This window comes from Megalopta genalis, chromosome 2, assembly GCF_051020955.1.
Source record: "Megalopta genalis isolate 19385.01 chromosome 2, iyMegGena1_principal, whole genome shotgun sequence".
NCBI lineage: Eukaryota > Metazoa > Arthropoda > Insecta > Hymenoptera > Halictidae > Megalopta > Megalopta genalis.
In genome coordinates, this window is record NC_135014.1 from 39,955,449 (window position 1) to 39,975,122 (window position 19,674).

At 32.6% G+C, this 19,674-nt stretch overlaps 2 protein-coding genes across 6 annotated transcripts in view; one reads left to right on the plus strand and one right to left on the minus strand.

Annotated features, from left to right (window-relative positions):
• Positions 1–11,991, plus strand: part of Tsp26A (Tetraspanin 26A) — a 39,135-nt gene extending 27,144 nt beyond the window's left edge. For 3 of the 5 annotated variants that reach the window (XM_033468611.2, XM_033468616.2, XM_033468614.2), the window contains 2 exons: positions 2,343–2,450; positions 4,170–11,991. In XM_033468611.2, the coding sequence (XP_033324502.1) occupies positions 2,343–2,450; positions 4,170–4,238 (177 nt within the window). In that variant the 3' untranslated portion in view covers positions 4,239–11,991. The other 2 variants (XM_033468612.2, XM_033468615.2) reach the window with 2 other exon arrangements.
• A 923-nt stretch (positions 11,992–12,914) lies between these two features.
• The window catches only part of LOC117219481 (tachykinin-like peptides receptor 86C), a 65,792-nt gene continuing 59,032 nt past the window's right edge, over positions 12,915–19,674 (minus strand). Inside the window, exons 4-8 of the mRNA XM_033468657.2 lie at positions 19,300–19,380; positions 15,555–15,705; positions 14,681–14,877; positions 13,643–13,770; positions 12,915–13,251 (exon numbers count right to left, since the gene is read on the minus strand). Coding sequence (XP_033324548.1) covers positions 13,130–13,251; positions 13,643–13,770; positions 14,681–14,877; positions 15,555–15,705; positions 19,300–19,380 — 679 coding nt within the window. The 3' untranslated portion in view covers positions 12,915–13,129. The remainder of the gene's footprint in view (positions 13,252–13,642; positions 13,771–14,680; positions 14,878–15,554; positions 15,706–19,299; positions 19,381–19,674) is intronic.

Genomic DNA, 19,674 nt, shown 5'->3' on the forward strand with positions numbered 1-19,674 from the left:
ATTCACAATTTTCGAAATCATAGTAATGTTCTTTGCAATATGTGTTCCATTCATGGTTATTCTCCCCTGTACAGTAAATTCTCCCTAATTGACGCTCAGATTGTACATAAAAATGGACAATTTGGGAAGAGGAAATACGATTATTCGAGCCTCGCAGTTCATTTTTATAGTTACTGATTGTCAACAACTATAAAAACGAGTTGCAAGGCTCGAATAATCGTATCTCCTCTTCCCAAATTGTCCATTGTTGTACACAATCTGAGCGTCAATTAGGGAGAATTTACTGTATTGCACTTTGCGACGCTATAGGAGACTGCTCGGTTTTCGTACGAGTAAAACATCAGTGAAAGATATTGTTAAAGACACGAGAAAGTTTTAACTTCCGACAATTACCCATTTTCTGTTTTAATGGCGGCTCGCAGTTGTCGCATGTAAATGTGACGTGGATGTAATCGTTAATTGAATATTTACTTTAATTTTCCTTTGATTTGATTCGCTTGGAGCACACTATTTAACGATTCTCAGTTGCTCTTGTAACCGTAAACATATGATTATATACCGCGACAAGTATGTATCTGCATATTGTACTTGAGTAAATGAGCAACGCTAGGCGCCTACATGATGCAAGTAAGTACTTAGGAGAGCTGACAATATTAACCAGCACATACTACACTATTGCAGTCACTAATCAGGGACACGTTTTTACGTTTTTGGTTCGCACATGTCCGAAGGGTAAGTACGAGTTCGATCGATCTTCTGTATCGAGAATTCACGATTTGCTTCAAACTTATTTCTATCTTATCCATCGAATTTAATAGAAAGTAATTTCAGGCTTTAAATTTGAATTCGATATCAAGAATTCTTAAAGAGAAAGGTGTCCTTAGAGAAGCGATACATGAACAGAAACCATTAAATAGTTAATAAACAGAGTGCTATCATCGTCTAATTGATTGACATTAATTCTTAGGTAGTTTGCATAGAAATGAGTTGAAACACAAGAGCAGAAGTTGTTTATAGATCGACTAAGTACATGAAAGCCATCAAACGCTCATCAAAATAATTTCTGTATAAATGTATATTGTTCATTTGATCTTCATAATTAATGCTCGAAAATTAAGCAAAAACATTTTTCTTTGGAATTATCAGAACATATGGAAAATCATGCTAAAAAGAGAAACAACTGATAAGTGACTATGAAGAGATCATTTAGTAGTTCTTCCTCCAGGCACTATTTTGTCTTTACCAATACATAAAAATTGGCATTGCTCAAAGTCACATACACATTTGAAAATGATACTTTCGATCATTTTACTTAATGAAAAATAATAATAGTAAAATAATTCTGCGTTATTTTATTTAATTGTACACTCAACTTTCTTTTTAGTTATATTGTTAGCCAAGCGTCTTTCCCTGGTTATTAATAGGCGATGCCTAAAATCATTTTAAAAATCATTTACAACTTCTAATAGATTCTCATTTAATATGAGATTCCCCATAAAGAAAAATCTGTGTTTAGATATCTATAATTTTACGTTGAATTATTGTTCTACTTAAAAGTTTATGAAGTCTCATAAAATAATTTAAGAAGTTACAAACTAAAACCAGTTGTGTCTTTTGAATATGTATATGTACATATATGAGTATGTCTTTTGAATGTCGCGAATAAGATAATTAATCCAAACTCATTTAGTGACAGTCTGAAATAAAAGTCATTTGAAATATCAAACACTAATTATCATAGTATTTCTAATATTGATTCATATATAAATAAAAATGACATATAGATTTATAATTGTACCTAAATTGAATTATTGCGCTACTTAAGATTATTAATTCATGTAACATAATTTAGAACGTTAAAAAATAAAACAAGTTTTATTTATAAATTAACCAGTATTGAAAATAACATGATATTACTGTTGACATTTCATATGACTTTCACCTGAGTTTGTTGCTAAAAGAGCTTAGATTAATTATTTTATTCGCGAGATTCAAGAGACCTTTTACCACCACTGCTAGTTATTAATAGACGATGTCTAAAATAAGTTTAAAAATCATTTTCAATTTATTATCATAAAGAAAAAATGTATTCACATATACATTTATAATTTTGTATGTTAAATCTATTATAATACTTAAGTTCGTTATGTCACCTAAAATAATTTAAAACGTTCTCATGTAAAGTAAATTTCTCTTATAAACAACTAAATATTGGATACACCATGATAATGACTGCTCGACATTTCAAATGACTTCTACCTCAGTCTGTTACTAATTTGTCTTTGGATTAATTATATTATTCGCGAGATTCGAGAGAGTAGTCGATCGCCTTTGTTTTCCAGAACCTTGAAGTGATTTATGAAAAAGGTTGTATTGAGGCTGGGGAAGAATGGGTGGAACGAAATCTCCTCGCGATTGCGACTGGCGCGATTGGTACAACATTTGCACAGGTATCATTTCTTTACTTATATGCATTCTGTTCGTTCCATCAGGCCTGAAACGCTTTAATACGGTTAAATATATATACCTAATACAATACTACCTTGAAAATCTCGAATTTCCATTCTCTTCGTATTAGAAAATTGGAAAGAAATAACTCAACGAACAGATCTAAGATAAAAGAACAAGCTGTATTATATATATAATACCGTATTATATATAACCGTATTATATATACCGTATTATATATAATACCGTAATGATTAAACATTTTCTATGAAACTTTTGTCAATGGATGAATGAGGCTTCTTTAACAAAAAAGACACTATTCATAGTAACGCGTAGATAATTTTAAAACGCCACCTCTAAGAACGCATGCTACTAATACGTTACTGCTTTATTGATCAAAGTTTCATACGAGTATAATGAAAACTAAAAATTACATCTTAATTTAATTTAAAAGCTGACGGATGCATACATTATTTAGCATAACTGTTAATAAATTGTGATCTTGATCTTTTTTAATGTGCTTCGTTTTTTATTCATATTTGACAATGACTATATTTAAACATGGTTACAATTTTTAATATTATCGGTTAGTTCTGACAACATTTTTCGAGATCTTCGATGTACATGATGCTGGGAATGGACTGAAATGTTTTTCATGAAATCTTAGCCATTTCATATATACTATTTTGTCGAGATCATATTTTCGTACTACTATTTTGTACTCGTATTACTACCGAGTAATATTTTGTACCTTTTGTGTTTGTGTCTTTGTATACTAATCAATATTAATAACAATAATAATTTTTAGTCAAAAATCACAACAATCTGGAATTATTATACGAGTTGTCTTCCCCACTTCCATACAAAAAGATTTGTATTAATTTTCATGAAATATTATACAAAGAAATTGGTAATTACAATGGATATTCATTTTCTATTGATTGAGTTTGGTCAATTGGGTTTGATTGGAACTTAAACATAGATTTGAATTTGTTTCAACTATAGCTTCAATTTCCTTTCAACGGTTAGATAATTTGTAAATAGAATTAAAGTTTCACTGTTTCATAAATTCAGCTTTCTAACACAAGGCATAGTCTATCTCTAATTGCTAAATTTTCGTACCATCTACATAGTTTGTTTGCTTAAACTAGGCATGTGTGTGTATCGTGTGGTTTGACAAATAGCTGTTGCATGCGACTGATTGAAACCGTTTGCTCGTTTTCAATATTCATGTTATAGTTTACAGGTTTTAATCATTATTTTATAATTTCCATTCGTCTGAAGTTGGTGGGAAATAAATGGTCAATTGCTATTGTGTTTGATATTTTACATGTCGACATTTAATATCCATACAATTTCTTTTTTAATTTTATAACTGAATCTAAACACTAAATATTAAGAAATATTTCCTGCTATAATAAATTCCACTGAATTGAAAAGTAATCATGCATTGTGTAATTTTACAATTTCTCAAATATTTTATAATAATAAATTAGTTTGTTATAGAGTTCTATAAAGCTCTAAAATATTTAATTTTACTATCATCGATGTGAAGGAAAAAGAATTGTACCAAAACGACACTAAAAGCTGTATCGTTAAAAAAAAAAGCAACCATCTTATTTTCCGCCAATAAAATGTCTCGACTATTTTCATACAAAAAATTTCAATTACTTTAATGAGAAATCGCCTGCAAGATCAAGTAAACGGAATGTTATTTTCAGATTCTAGGGATCTGTTTCGCCCAGAATCTGCGAGCGGACATATTCGCGCAGAAGGCGAAATGGCATTGACAATCCAGAGCCCCCACGGCTGTGTAGCATCTCGTTTTGATCGATACTAATCGGTTCTGTTGATCGAGAGTGAAAAAAACTCATGAAGAACGTGAGAGAAAGAGAAAGAGAGAGAGCGGATCGGGACGGACTGTTCTGAAATGTCTCGGCTATCTTTCTACAGCTTGTTAATTGAGGAAGAAACAACGGAAGCTGGCGAATCAAGGGGCAAACAGCGTATCGGGACCTTATGGTCGATCGACGCGAAGCCGTGGGGGCTAAACGGTGGACGTGGCCGATTTCACCGCAAAGTAAACTCTCCTACAGCCGTGATACCTACTGCCACAACATACAAGTACACAATAACTTTCCGTAGCCCCAATTGGTCGTTAAAACGGTTACTGGGGCCACTTAGGCATATTGATCCTGTATTACTCGCCGACGCGTTCCCTCCATCGAAACACAATAATTAGCGACGAAGGGCCGAATAATCGATCGCAAACCTACTTTCGAGTTTATTGGACATTTTACCGTTTCCTTTTAATAGCAATCGCGACGATTCAGGTGTTACTGTCGAGCTGCTTATATACTGAGGCAACATCGAGGACCATTTCGTTGACGTTCCATATTTCATGAAAAAATTTGTCGACGGCGACAAATGCGCATGTTGCCCGTTTCCGTTCGAATTGTTAAAGATCAAAGAAAAATAAGAAACACGCGATAACACGGGTCAATGGACACAAATGTTCCTCTAGTATATACAAAATTTGTCATTTAGTCTAGAAACGACATAGAACGCAAAGCTTAAAATCTTTCTCGAATTATGGTGCTTCATTGTGGAAAACATGTTTATTGGAAATATTTTGAAACGTTCAGCAACAAGAGTCGAGAAAATATGGTTTAATGTTGTCTCAGTGTAGACGCAGCTTTAAGTTGCCGGTGTTTGTACACACTGCCATTCTTGTAGACTATGTCGTCGATAAAATGCAACCAAAGGAAAACATCTTTCAATCATCAGAGAATCTGTCGGGATAGAAAGTATCGTGTATCAACGATTTTGAAAATCCGTTGAAAATCCAATATGTTTTAGAAAGACACTTTGCAATCGGTTCTTCCAAACGTTTGTCGCATCTTCTCGCGTTTCAGAGGTGGGCACGATTTTGATTTAAACGAAAGGTGTCGAACGACGTTTGTATACACAGATTTTGCTTGTTATTCTTCGATTAAATCGGAATTTCAAACTGAAAAGTAAAAGGATATCTAGACTCGATAGGAATCAAAAAGCTGTTTCCATTCGTTGTCTTCAATTCAAACAAAATTGTGCCCATCCTAGCTATTTAGTAATATGATATTATCGTTATAAATAATCAATTTTTGCTTCTTATTCCTTTAAGTGAAGGAAGGAGACCGTTTTATTCGAAGAACAATGCTAAGTTTTATGGAGTATGTGTGACTTGAAAGCAAATTATTTAGACCAAACGAGTAGCTAAATGTTTTGTCTAACTTATGGTTCAGGTGAGATCATCTGAAATAGACTTGAAAGAACTCGATGATAAGTTTGTTGCCAGCGTGAACAATGTGTTATTCTATTTTTAAAATAACAATCAGTATTAAGTGTTGACCTTAAGAGATTCGCATTCCTTATATTTTCTTTGTTTATTCAAACATCCCTAAAAATGGATAAACTATCAGAATCATGGTTTGAGCGTCAATTACGTAGAGCTGTCTTCTTTCATAAGATGAGAAAAGCAGTCCTTAATCAAGAGATCTATTCATATTGGCATGCATGTGTACATAAGATAAGATTTTTTATTTACCTCTTGCTTGCTTCAATCGCCGACAGAGAAGTCTCCACCCACACGAAAATATTGCCGGCACTTCATGTTTCGTGTTTACTATGTGTCGTATTTTAGCTTCTGCCCCTTTCTACTCAATCATCACATTGGACATGGAAGTTCACATTCCAACTTCGTGTCAATTCCGACCGCACCCTAAACAGCTTTCATTCTACGGTTAAGGTTTGCTCTTCCAGTCTACCTTTGTTCTAGTTCCCTCCCTATATTCGTTTCCGGTCACACACTCGTCCGACAGTGTATGTACTCAACGAGAAGCTTCTACTTGGCCAGGAAAAATGGTAGCCACAGTAGTCCCCGCTTAATAAACGCATTTTCTCCCCTCATATTTGCAGAGTTATCACCCTCATTTCTCGAAACTGCTCGTATCTTCCGTTCTGTTCTATTGCTACTTGACTTCTCAGCATTGCCTCCAATAAGAAGAGGCTTTTTCAATTATGTGCGTGACGCGGTCCGCGTCTATTATCATGTTTTCTCTAAACACGTATCGCAGAGTCATTAAGCTTGTGCACAACATTTTTAAACGGCAGAATTAAAACAAATTTCTACCTTTAATGCAAAGACATGGTCGTCGTAATACAGTGAAAGCAAAAGCCATTTGTACATATCGTTAGAGCGAACTGTCCGCATATTAAAATAATAATTTATCGTAAACCAGACAACTGAGATTAAAACTATGAAAATCGCAATTACTTTCCCACCATGTTACAGTTCTCAAAGCATAATAATGACGAAGAACAATAACCGAACAAATCATCTTAATGAACCTGCCAAGTGGAGACTAGTGTACATTTTCATTCACAAGCTTGGAGAACATGAATCCTTAAACATGTCTAATAATAAATTTACAATACTATTTCCGTTGATAATATGAATATCGTAACAGTAATGATTTTACACATGACAGTTGTTCATTCACACGCGACAAGAAGGTCTAATTGTATTTCCGGCAGTCTTCTCACGAAACAAACGTGTTTGCATCGCGTTATCCTCTCTCCAAGAAGGAAGAGGACGACAGCCTTCATCAATTTGCACACATTCCGTTTCGTCCTACTTCTCTTTTAATCTTCCACTCCTTTCCTTTTACTATGGCCGGGGAAGTAACAAACGAGCAGCCATTCGCAGGCAAGATAGAAGCAGTTTCGCTCCAATCTATTACCGTAATTTCTGTGTCGCCCGTAAGGATGGCTATATCACTGTTAACGCCATCCTTTCTACCTCTGTCAGCAATTTATCTCGACTGTCGCCATCTAGTATATTCACGGAAGGAAAGGTCCTTTCAAATAGACGAATATTATAGGCTACCTCGCCCTTAGTCATATTGCATCGTTCAATGTCTCGTAATTCTTTACGTTGCGGTCACGAGACCACTTTTACAATGGACGGTGCCATGTTCGTCACAGTTTCATATCGTGACAGTACAACTCTGTGTATCGATTGCCAACTGATCGAAATATTGTTTCTTTCTCATGGATGACAAAAGCATCGAGTGTTGAAAAAATATGCATTCTTGCCGCCTGTCTCTTAAGCATTGGCATTCGAGTATTATTCTTCAAGATATCATTTTCGAGAAAGAGTTTGGAATATTTGTAGAAAATCCTGTCTAGATTCGAGATTTCATAAAGCAGTCTTCAATTAAACATTTAACTTCGTCACCATTTCCTGTGATTCCATAGTTTTTAGGTTCGTTTCGAAATGAATTTCTATAAGTAGACTACCGGCTTCATGCATATACGACAAAGATGAACAGATCAGACACCAAATTGTAATAACATTAAAAAGAATACAAGTACGCAGTTATATTATTTTCAATTATTACAGTTATTAAAAGTGGAGAAACATTTCCATCTAACTTGTGTCTCTTACAATTAACTTAGACAATTCTTATTTTGCATAAAGATCCGCAGTTTACTTATAAGACGCAAGTAACCTTTTTTAGTCCATTCTTTGTTGCTTAAGCAATCATTAAAATTTTTGAATATCCTCAATGAATACCAAAGAACGTACGACTATGAAAACAAATTTTATTTTAGGCGTTCCTACCTCCTCGTACATAATGTGTGATTAATATAGGTCGTGCAGGAGCTTCTAAATTCGGTCTACATAAAACGCAAATTCAGTTGCTATTCCAGGCTCCATTTATTGTTAGCATCCAGGTCGAATCCTTCTTCTACTATTCATCTTGTAGCTCTTACGTCAAAGTCATTCCATTTAACTCCTTACGAAACTCTTCGTATGCTGAATTCCATTATAATTTGGAAACCTAAATTTACATTCCATTTTTCTACACGCAACTAGCGCAATTCTACAAATTGCACCTATCAACCATTCACTTATTCTACAAATTACACCTATCAACCATTCACTTATTCTACGAATTGCACCTATTTACCATCCACTTATTCTACGAACTGCATGAAGTTCACGATTTTTTCAACAATTCCACGCGAAAAGCTGATTCCATGTGTATCATAATAATCTACCTTTATCGTACGATCTAAATAATGATAATGTAAAAATAGGTTTACTATTAAATCTCGACTGAATTAAGAATTATTTTCCAAACTGCGTCACACACACACATGGACCACTAGTTCCTCAATGACGAATGATTCTGAAACGTTAGACCACACGCTGATGGTTGCGAGGGACTTTTGCGTGACGCAAAACGCACGTCAACTGCAATTATTCAATTCAGTTTTCAGACTAGTTTAACCAGTTTTACTTTGACATGGCAAGAGAAAGTCACGAACTGCATACTTCTATTTTCAAGACTATAATTGAAGGGCTCTTAAGAATATGGACGTTCCTCAAAAAATGGCCTTTTGAATTGCACTTTCAGAAACTATAGATTTACCTGTACATGCCAACAAATTACCAACTTTAAACGTAGTAATTGGATAGCAAACACGAGGATTTAGTTGTGTCGGTGTTACGGTTTTCTAATGAAACAAAACTTTGAAGTCGAATATTTCAAGATACAAGTTTTTAAAAAATGTCCATATTCCTAAGAGCCTTTTAATTTGTCTACACAAGTTGATCAAATACTCCAAAGCATTCCGAATTATAAATTTTTGTCGATATTTCTGAAATTATAGTGCATTTCTTAAAGTGGTCTCACCTAATTAGAGCTTCTCACAGATAAACGGGATGTCTCGGATAATAGTAGAACCAGGGGGAAGATTTTGTTGAAGGTTTCATGCTAAATTAAGTCGAAAAAGTAGAATTTCCAGCCTGTTTGAAGGAATAAAAATGAAGTGCGAACCTCTTTTCTCTTTTTTCGACTTACTTCTGCTAGCAAAGAAATCGTATTATGCTTTCAAGTCCAAAATACCATCCAAAACATAGCGTTGTCCTTTCCTAATTGATCCTTCGAGTGAGACAAGTATTGTCAATAACGTTATGATAAGCAATATGAATGAGTTATTACTTCGAGCGACATGTACACGTTTAAAGTGACCGCCGAAACTATTAAGAAACTGAACACTGTGAGAATGACAATCATACCGTTTATTGACACAATAAAATATCGTTTCTAATACTTTGTGATATTCCTCATAGTAGCTACGCGCATTCCTTTCTAAGTAGACTTGAATAATGACGGCATATGTTGAGATTCTAGTCCGTCCGTTTAAAAATTGATCTGTTATCTAGAAGAAGTTGATCCATACCATTATATTTGTTATTAGAAATCGAAGTTAGCTGTTTTTTTTTCGTTTTTAACTATAAGCACACTCGGCTTATTCGATTCGTTCTCCAGTAAGCTTTATTTATCTTATAAAACGTTTTAATTTTATGAATACAGATTATATCTGTCTGACTAAAATACTATGATTCCATTATAAAAATGTAGTCTTCCATTTTTAGAGGAACATAATTTGAGTGTAAATTTTCGAATTTTATTTGTTACAAAAATTGAATACTTGTTGTCAATACACTCGTATTGAATAATTGTTCGCAGAATTAATGCAATGAAAACTATACTGAGGCAACATTTTTTAGAGATAATTGAAGTCGATTTTATTTGGACAATTGAAATTTTTAGTGTCTTGTAGTTAATATATACGTAAACATTTTAAATGTATTTAAATGTATTTATGTATCGCTGTCACTGCCGTGAAAACGATAAAACTACCACTGAATTTCCAAAGGAACGAACGAATCGAATGCGCTGACTGTGCACGCAAAGGACGTTTCCGATTGAGAAGTGACGGTGGATTCATTTCTCAAGTAGTGGAACGAGTCGGCGTCCTATACTGTTTTAACTTCCACACACCGAATTCACTGAAAATTGTGATTCCTTTTCTGTGCGTTTACGTTTCTTCGAAGAACGTCGAAAGACACGATGCTGCGCGCACGTCAATGACATTTTGAGGATGCCACTCGACTGCCGGACAGGGATTTCGAGTTTCAAATTAGCTTTGGACGCGCGCGTTCCATTCGCATTTCTACGAACCAACGTAAGGAACAATCACGTGAAAGTGTAAACGTTCGACATAGTGATTAAACGTGAACGAGGAAAGACACAAAAGGAAAAGAAACGAACGAGATAGCGGCTGGACCGCGGATCCGCAGAATAGCTTCAGTTTCGATGAGGATGTTGCTTCGTGAAAACAAAGTTCCAAAGGGATACCTCCGATCCTAATTTTCTCCCGCGCGACTCTCCAGAGAGAATCGATTTTCCTAGAGGAAAAGAAACCAGCGTACACAATCTTCAAGTATGCATGCGGACGCTTCGATATTTTCTACTATTAACCCATGTGCTCTAACTCCATTATGCAGAAAGTGTTTCTAGAGACTCTTCGTAAGACTCGTTACATTTTATTAGATAGATCAATCGAAGACACATCAATGTAACTAACTGGTCGACAACTGGAATCGAGTTGTCCTTGTTGTTTATTCGTAGAACGTTCGTCCTTCCAGATCATCCGCTTCAATTGACTTGTCTAAGTAATGCGAACAATTTTGTATCACGACGTTTTCTCGATAAGAGGCTCGTTGCTCGTTTCACAATATTTCCTCGATAATTGTCAAAATTTCAAGTCTGCCGTGTAACAGTTATGGTAGAACTACTATATTTTTCTGGTATTCCGAATGTAGAGAAATTTTAAATTAAAAAATCAATATTCTTTATATATTTGGTTCTTCATCAACGAAACTTTTACCATTGCATTCGTTACGTTTCACTGATTAAAATAACACCAAACACGATATAATTACGACTATGTCATTTGTGTAATAAGTTGATGTGCGAAACTTGAATCGAGGTGAACATGACAGTAAAGGTTTCGTAAAAAGGAATAAAAAGTTAGGAAAGTCACAGTCTTTAGCTTCGTTTGAATTAATATGAGTGTCACATTTTCGCCAATTATGGAGAGAATACTGTACTACGATTTCTCGAAGTCGTCGTAATACCCAAGCTACTCTCAGATGGAACCGTTTTGTCGAATCAAAACGCCACCAGCCACGAGTTTCTTAACGAGAAGACGTCGTAACCACGTGATATTAAATAGCTGTAAATGTTTTCGATGGATTACGTTAATCGACTCGATTGTATTGTATTTTCAAAAAATAATGTGGATAGATGTAACACTCGGTTCTTTGTGCAGTTTTAATTCTCGTCTTCTTTTGGTTTCCTGGTCCAATGTTGATACAGACTGAACTCTCCTCGAGAATGGACCACGAAACACATATATACGTACGTTCATGCGTTAGTTTGTTAATCATGAGAGCTGACAATTCAAAGGAGAACGCTTCTAAACGTAACATTTCTTCAGAATTTAATTTCATATGTCTGAAAATATTTTTCTACGGATTACCAACGTTTGGCACATCTACAGGCTAAATAAAGTAGTTCAAATGATTTGACTGTACATAAATTATAAATAAAGCTTTTACAACTACCACAGTTTTATGGAAAATTGATGGAGAAATGATTTCTTGACACCTACTCTATAATTGATTTAGAAAAATGTATACTGCCACCGCGTTTTTGTGAACATAACGTTTAACACTTTGACTGTTACATTACCCCTATGCGGGCGACGAAATTATTTCCACAGATTACAAAATTAATTTCTACACTGATGTAAGGTAGTGAAGTCGGTTACTACGAGCTGACCAATTGTTGTACCTTTGGGTTTTTTGGGGCATAATTAACTTTATATTTATCGAATAAAACATACTAAATTCCCTCCATAACTAACCAAATGCACAGCAACTGGTCATCTTACAGTAACACTAACACAGTAACTACACTACCCAATTATATGTTACTAGTTTTATTGGATTCCGGAAGACGTAAGAATGTTGATAAAGCAATTAATATCGTACAACTTGACTTTTCAAGTGGCAATAAATGGGTTGAAACAATGAGGTAAGATTAAAAGTCTTTGCATCATGTACACAATATTTCACATAATGATCAATGAACACTTTCATTTTACATCGAATAATCATACATTTCAGATAAAAAGATTCTCACTAAAATTATTAGTTAAAAATGCGTAATATTTCATTTGAAACATGAAATGTGAAATATCAGAATTTAATATTTCCAATAAACAAAAATGAAACTTCTTTTATTATCACTTATCATGTAAATATACAACATACAAAGTGAACGTTTCATGTAGAAAAATATTTACTTAGTGCAACGAAATGAAAAACATTTATAATTTTATAATAAATGCTTAACACATTTAATCCTTTAAGTATGGATTCTCATTGCTCATAAAATTTTGTAAAGTCATAATCCACTTAAATTTTTCACTAATGCACATGAACAAGAGTTCCATAATTGAAATACGAACTGTCAGCAACATAAAATTCAAGGAGCAGTTGGTTAGTGTATGCATAACATTTATTTCAATATATTATTTAATTGAACTTTCATAAGAAAACAATTGTTATAAGTATTAACAATATGACTCCGTATGTACAAAAATTTATTAGCGCGACTCTTAATTACTAACAATATCATTATCACCAACTGTAATCGCATTTATATATTTTATATTTAACAATAATAATAATACTTATTCATTACTGTTTTACGGTTTAGACAGTGGTAGCGTCTTGAGAAGACCGGTTTTTTTCGACAATCGATCGCGTTCGAAGATTTTGTATTTGACTGTCGCCCATACTGTTTTTCCACCGGATTGAGGATAATTTAAAACGTCCTGAAAGTAAATTGTTTCAATTAAATCATTATAGAACAGTTATTGTTCTGCATTTACATCAAGCTAACGCTTGAAACATTCAAGATAAATTCAAAATTTACTTTTCGTACAATTTGATCTCAGTTTTATTTAAGTCTATGATTTGCCGAGGAATTTAATTATCTGCGAAGCGTGATATCGTACGATGTTATCTACCGCTAAAAACTCAGCTAATTAAACCATACAAGTTTTTATAAAATCGTGTTATTAATACAGTTTTTTCATTTCCATAATATAAAATAAACTTTTATAACAAACAGGCTGGTATTGAATTAAATAAAGAGAACTGAATCTATAATATTATCCAAATCGACTGATATTAATAAGTAAATAAATCATTTAAATGACTTACTTGAGTTACAGGGAATTACCTCGGACCGCTGACATTCCACCAACTGTTGTGTGTGGCGATCCTCAAGATTTCTTTGAATCATTGGGCAACAGCATTTACAAATTATAAGTTGGAAATATATTCGAAACCTGTAAAATACATTCCACTTTTATTTAGTAATTACGCTAATTCAAATGTTCTGAGAAATATTTATTGTATTTGTAATAATAATTTATTTACATAATACTTAAATAATTTAATAATTAATTTAATAATTTAATCATTTATTTACTATGTTGGAAAAGTAAAACTAATTGCATACCGCTGTATGTGTACACTCACAGGTAGACAACAAATAAATATGTCATATTTTTGTTTAAAATAAACCTAGGTGAAAGCATCAAATATTTTTTTAAATAAATACGGTAAGTGCAGATATTTAAAATCTAACCAGAAAATCATTCAGTGGAATAATATATTCACATATAATGTGTCCAATTTACCTATTCAAATGTAAATTAGCTATTATATTCGATGATCAAGCAATTTTCTGTGAACTGAATATATAACGAACGCGTGCGTAAACAGCAATTATGACCATTAATGTCCTTTAAAAGGAAATTGTGATAATCTGGAGGTTCCAATGTTTTCAACCCCCCACCCTTCTAGTTTGTAAAATACCACAGTGAAGTATCAAACATTTTTTAATTTTGCAATGTGAGAACATTTATTAAATGTTACTTCCTAAATTATAATTTGAAATCTGACAAATGCAAAAATTTTTTCAATTCCTCTGCCTTTTTTATATACTGGAAATAAATTTAACAATCTAATTGTACAGTTTCATACAACGTTGAATACAATAACATTTTAATGTTATTAATTTATTTATATATGCATACGTAACAGGTAATATTAAGTTTATATATTTACTCAATGGATAAATATATCTGATTGTGAAATATTTTATATTAAAATAAGGTATAACAAATAATGGACGTTAAATAAGAATAAAGGCAAACTAGCAAAACTAACAAGATCCATAATAGACAAACTCACCTAATATTCAACCAGTAGTATATAATAGGGTTTACCATGGCATTTGACATAGCAAGCCAGTAGAATCCTAAATAAATATGCTGAACATAGCTGCTTTTTGTAAGATGTCTGTGATGGTAAATAAAAATGAAAAATCCTTGATAAGGCAACCAACAAATTGCAAATATTGCAACCACTGTGATAAACATCTTTACAACCTGTAAACAGTGCGTACATATTACTTATTTTTTTTTGAAAATATTAACACTGTTAGTGTTGTTTCTGTTTGAGATTAACCAGGAATGATGACCAGCTCAAATTGGAATCCTAGTCAACAAGCTTTATTCAAATTTTTCAGGTATACTATTCTTATACTGTATTATTTATTTGTGTCATCTATGTAAACATTTTAGGAGAAATTGCATACAAGGTGTTCTGTGATACAAACAGAATATTATATCTTTGCGTCCAGAAATTTATTTCAAATAAAAAATATAATACAATCAGCATCTAGTCTGCTTAAAGTTTGCTTAATTATTTAAATGTGTGTAAAATTATATTTGATAGTGTCCTATACTACTGACATTGTACTCGCAAGTACAAATCCTTTCATTGATGGTTTGCATTGAATACAATCAAAATCATTTTTAACTCCAGACGGATCTACATTTGACGGATCTACAGTTGACTTGACCTATATCTCATACAATATAATCTTATAGAGTGACCTTTTTAATCATTCTCATGACATTTGTTGGGTTCGTCACGGAACACCCAATATTATTAAAATTCACAAAGTACATAGTACTATAAAAGCTGTGATGTAAGCATTTATCACAAACTGGCTTGAAAGCTTTAGTCATCTAACAAGTAAGATCCTTTTAAATCTTTTTACCTTGCGTTTAGACTTGATCGAGTTCTTCTGATACTGCGTGAGTTCTCCTATGGATTCTGTGATCCACAGTTTGCGGCCCATTAGTGCGTAGCATACCGCCATTAATGACATCGGAATCAAGTATGTTAAACTCAGGAATACTATATCATACCTGGAACAGAAAGCATTATGTCATGAAGGTAGAAAGAAGCGAAGTAGTCTGTAACCATAAATTATGCTTTCCCGACAAGAGTGTCTAGAGTGATGGATGCCGAAGTACAGTTGTATTACTTATATACAGGGTGTGCCAAGTAAATTGTTACAAATTGCATTCTTAAAATATGGTGTACGTATCAATTTCTTTTCCTTTTTTATATTAAATAGTACAAGAGTCTAATCTTTTGATGTGTAACTCTATTATAAAATAGTGTTTTAACTACAGCTCTCGAACTATGCACAATAAAAAAGATTTTACTACAGTTGTCTCGAAAAAATTTCTAGATACTTAAAGATTAATTTTTCAGTACCACAAAGCATGATCTGTTTTCCAGTAACACTACAGCTACCGATTCCTAAACGATTGGATTTATTCAAACTTTGTATGATTTCTATTATACCATAGGCTTCAATAAAGCCGATTAACAAAAAGTGTTTCATAGGAACGTTTCTGTAATTTTTATAACTGTGAAAGAAAAATTAAGAAACCAGTCATTTTTACGGATTTGGTAGTTCCATTGTTAAAAAGTGAAGTCGATATCTTTATTATAATTTGAGAAAACAGTTTGCAATTCTTTATTTGATACCCCTTTTATAGTAAATAGAGAACGTAGGATAAAATGAGTTTATGACCTAGATTATTTCTTAACAAACTATTTTTAAATATGAAACAAGTACTGCCAATCCTGCTACTGCAAAAGGTATTGAAATTTTCGTTCTTTACGCGCGAGACACTTACATAAACTCTTAAATATAAAACCATTTTTATACAATTGGAATACAATTACACATTGATAAATTGTTTTATCGTTTTCTTCCTATGAACAGTTTCAACAAAACAGTTTCTACTTATACCACAATCTCGTGTCTCGTACACATTTACCGACATTGCATATACAGCAGTATAGACAGTTTACAGCAAAGTTTGCATACAGTAATCGCCCGATTCAGTTCTTTCCAGCATGGTCGTTTCGCACGTAGGTCGTTTCTGATAGCAGCACAGTAGACAATTGTCTGTAAGCTTGTACGTGTTTAGAAGAAAAGCCTTTAAATTCGAAGCCATTTTAACTCTAAATTCAAAACAGCTCTTCTGACTTACAGTATTTCCATTTTATATGTATGATTTATTGCATTTTATGCATATGAAATTGAGTCACGCGACTTGTACTACAATTTTAATTTTAACAGTTTCCTGAAATTTAAACAAATTAGGTGATACTTAAAATGTTAAAATACGATACATCTAAGTTCCTTTTTTTAAATTTTATTTTTCTGTAAACTATTAAGATAGTTTTATATGCACGTACGTATGCATACTGCAATTTATTATTGAAAACGCGGATAAATTGGAATTTTTAATATCTCAATTTTAATAAATATTGGTACGTGCAAAATGTATTGTGTATCCTGTATTCAAGTGTTTGTTAAACGCCTATGTATTTTCAAGTTGCTATTATTAAGTTGCTATAATATATAATGCGTATTCAATCCGGAGGGAGTTTATGTATTCCCTTTCTCATACTGAATCTACTATCTCGGGATCACACATGCAATTAGAACTATCAAAGTCATTCAAGTAGGTGAAACATTCAGCAGCAGTCGTGCCTGACGCAACACCTGTAATAGTCTCTATAAAAAGAGACATTGAACTGTCAATAGCGGCGCTCGGATGTACTTTGATCCAGACTATAAATAGTCATTTGATTTCTGAATTCTTTTACGATTAAATTAAGTGGCTAGTTGTTGCACGAACAACAAGATTAATGAGTAGACAGCAGATTTTATGCATTTATGTTAAAAATCAATAGATCAAAACTGTGATACAATTAAATGAATTCCAAGTTATTGTGAACTTATTAAGATTTTTAAAGAAAGAATTGAACTATTTTTCGTCCTGTTTCTTACGAAGTGCTTTTGGAAGCAGATTGGTCAAACAGTTAGAAGTATAAGTAATTAGATATTGCTTACAGGTGAATTCCCGTGTGAGAAGTATATTGTTAGCATGAATATGATTATAATCATTTCATTTGACATTTTATCATTAATACAATTATTTATTACATATTTAAATTGTGATAATTCGATTGTGTAGTTCACAACGTGTTAAACAACTGATTTAACGAAATGTATCGACGAACGACAAACATCATTAACAGTGTTAATCATACAATTAAATTTATTGAATGTGGTACGCAAAGTACAAAAATATATAATTTTAAGTAATAATAATACTGCAGTTTTCAAATGTAGAAAATGTTTGTTAAAATAAAATAAACCACGCAATCTAAGCTCATTAGAACACAGCTTTTAGTTTTCAAACCTTCGCGATTTTAATATTGCGAATTTTGTACAGACACTGATCTAATTACAAGGCTCTCCAATAAATGGCAAAATATTTTTATGTGACCACAACTGGATCGTACACCTCAGTGATCAAGTTAATGAGATGTTTCCCGTTCCAATTCATATCGAAAGACAGGTCGCATCCGTGTGCTAATAATCCGCAAGACAATTCAGAACATTCAAAAAGTTCTTGAATTACCATATATGTACATACCGCTCTTAGAGCGATTATTTTTGAAGATACGAATAAACTTTATTGACAGAAATATTTAAGTACATAAAGGTAAATATATATGGCGGTAAATATAAATCAAAATTTTGTAAGTAAATTTTATTAAATGTAAGTTAAGTATATATATATATATATATATATAGACGTGGTTTTGTTAATAGTTCTAATAAATTCAGAAGAAAGTAAGATCATGCTGAATTAATAATTTTTTTACACACATAGGTGTGCTGCTTCAAGTAATGAATATAATAATATATAATAATATATAATAATATAATTATAAATAATATATAATAATATAATAATTTTATTTAACACTTTGACTGCCATGTCATCGATATATAGATGACGTAATTATTTGCTCAGAATTGAAAATTATTAGGATCCGCAAACCGGAAGAATATTGAAAATGTAATTGATGTCGTACAACTTAATTTTTCAATTTTAATTTAATTAAATAAAATACCTTAATTTATGAAATTTTTCAGTTGATTGGCGTTGCAGCTAAAGTGTTGAGGAAATGAAGGTGATTATACTGAAATATTTCCGATAGTAAAGATTCTTCGTATCTCCATAAATAACAGATGTTCAAGTGCTAAATCTTCCTGGTCCACCCTATATATGAAACATGGTTCTCTTTCGTTTGAATGATTTGTTTATGAAATCATGGTTCTTGATTTTCGTGTAAAGTAAATTTGATCCCAATTCGGTAATAGGAATTCTGTCAACAATTTCTGGTTTCATTTGATCTGCAAAATTACTTGAAATGATTGATATGACATCGTTACCTTCAATAAATAGCAAACAGTAGTTATTAATTAGTAATTGCATAACCTAATAGCAAATTAAACATGATCGTACGCGTTCTTGTCATTTCATATTTCGATAATTAATTCATCGACGTTTTGTGTAAACGTTTCCACATTAGCAATTATAACGTTGTAATTTACTCCGTACATATATGCAAATACTTACGTGTACCCGATTTTGCTACGCAGATAATCTCCGTCTGGCCACAATAAGCAACATACAATTCTAGTCCTTCCATTGGAATACCTGTAATTAAGGAACGATGTTCTTGATATTCGCTATTTACGGTAATCGAAATTAATATACAGTAATTTTTGTTATCCACAAAAGTGAGATAAAGATATTTAAAAGAAATATCTACGTGATTACAGTAAGTATACTAGCTAATAAAATTGCATAAATATGTAAGCAATATATAAACAATGTAACAGTTCACTTACTTAGATATCTTGTATTGTTGTGCATTAAAAATGTATATCAAATGTCAAAGTACAATTCAGAGATTTCGATGACTTTACCTCATCATTCTAGGATTAATGA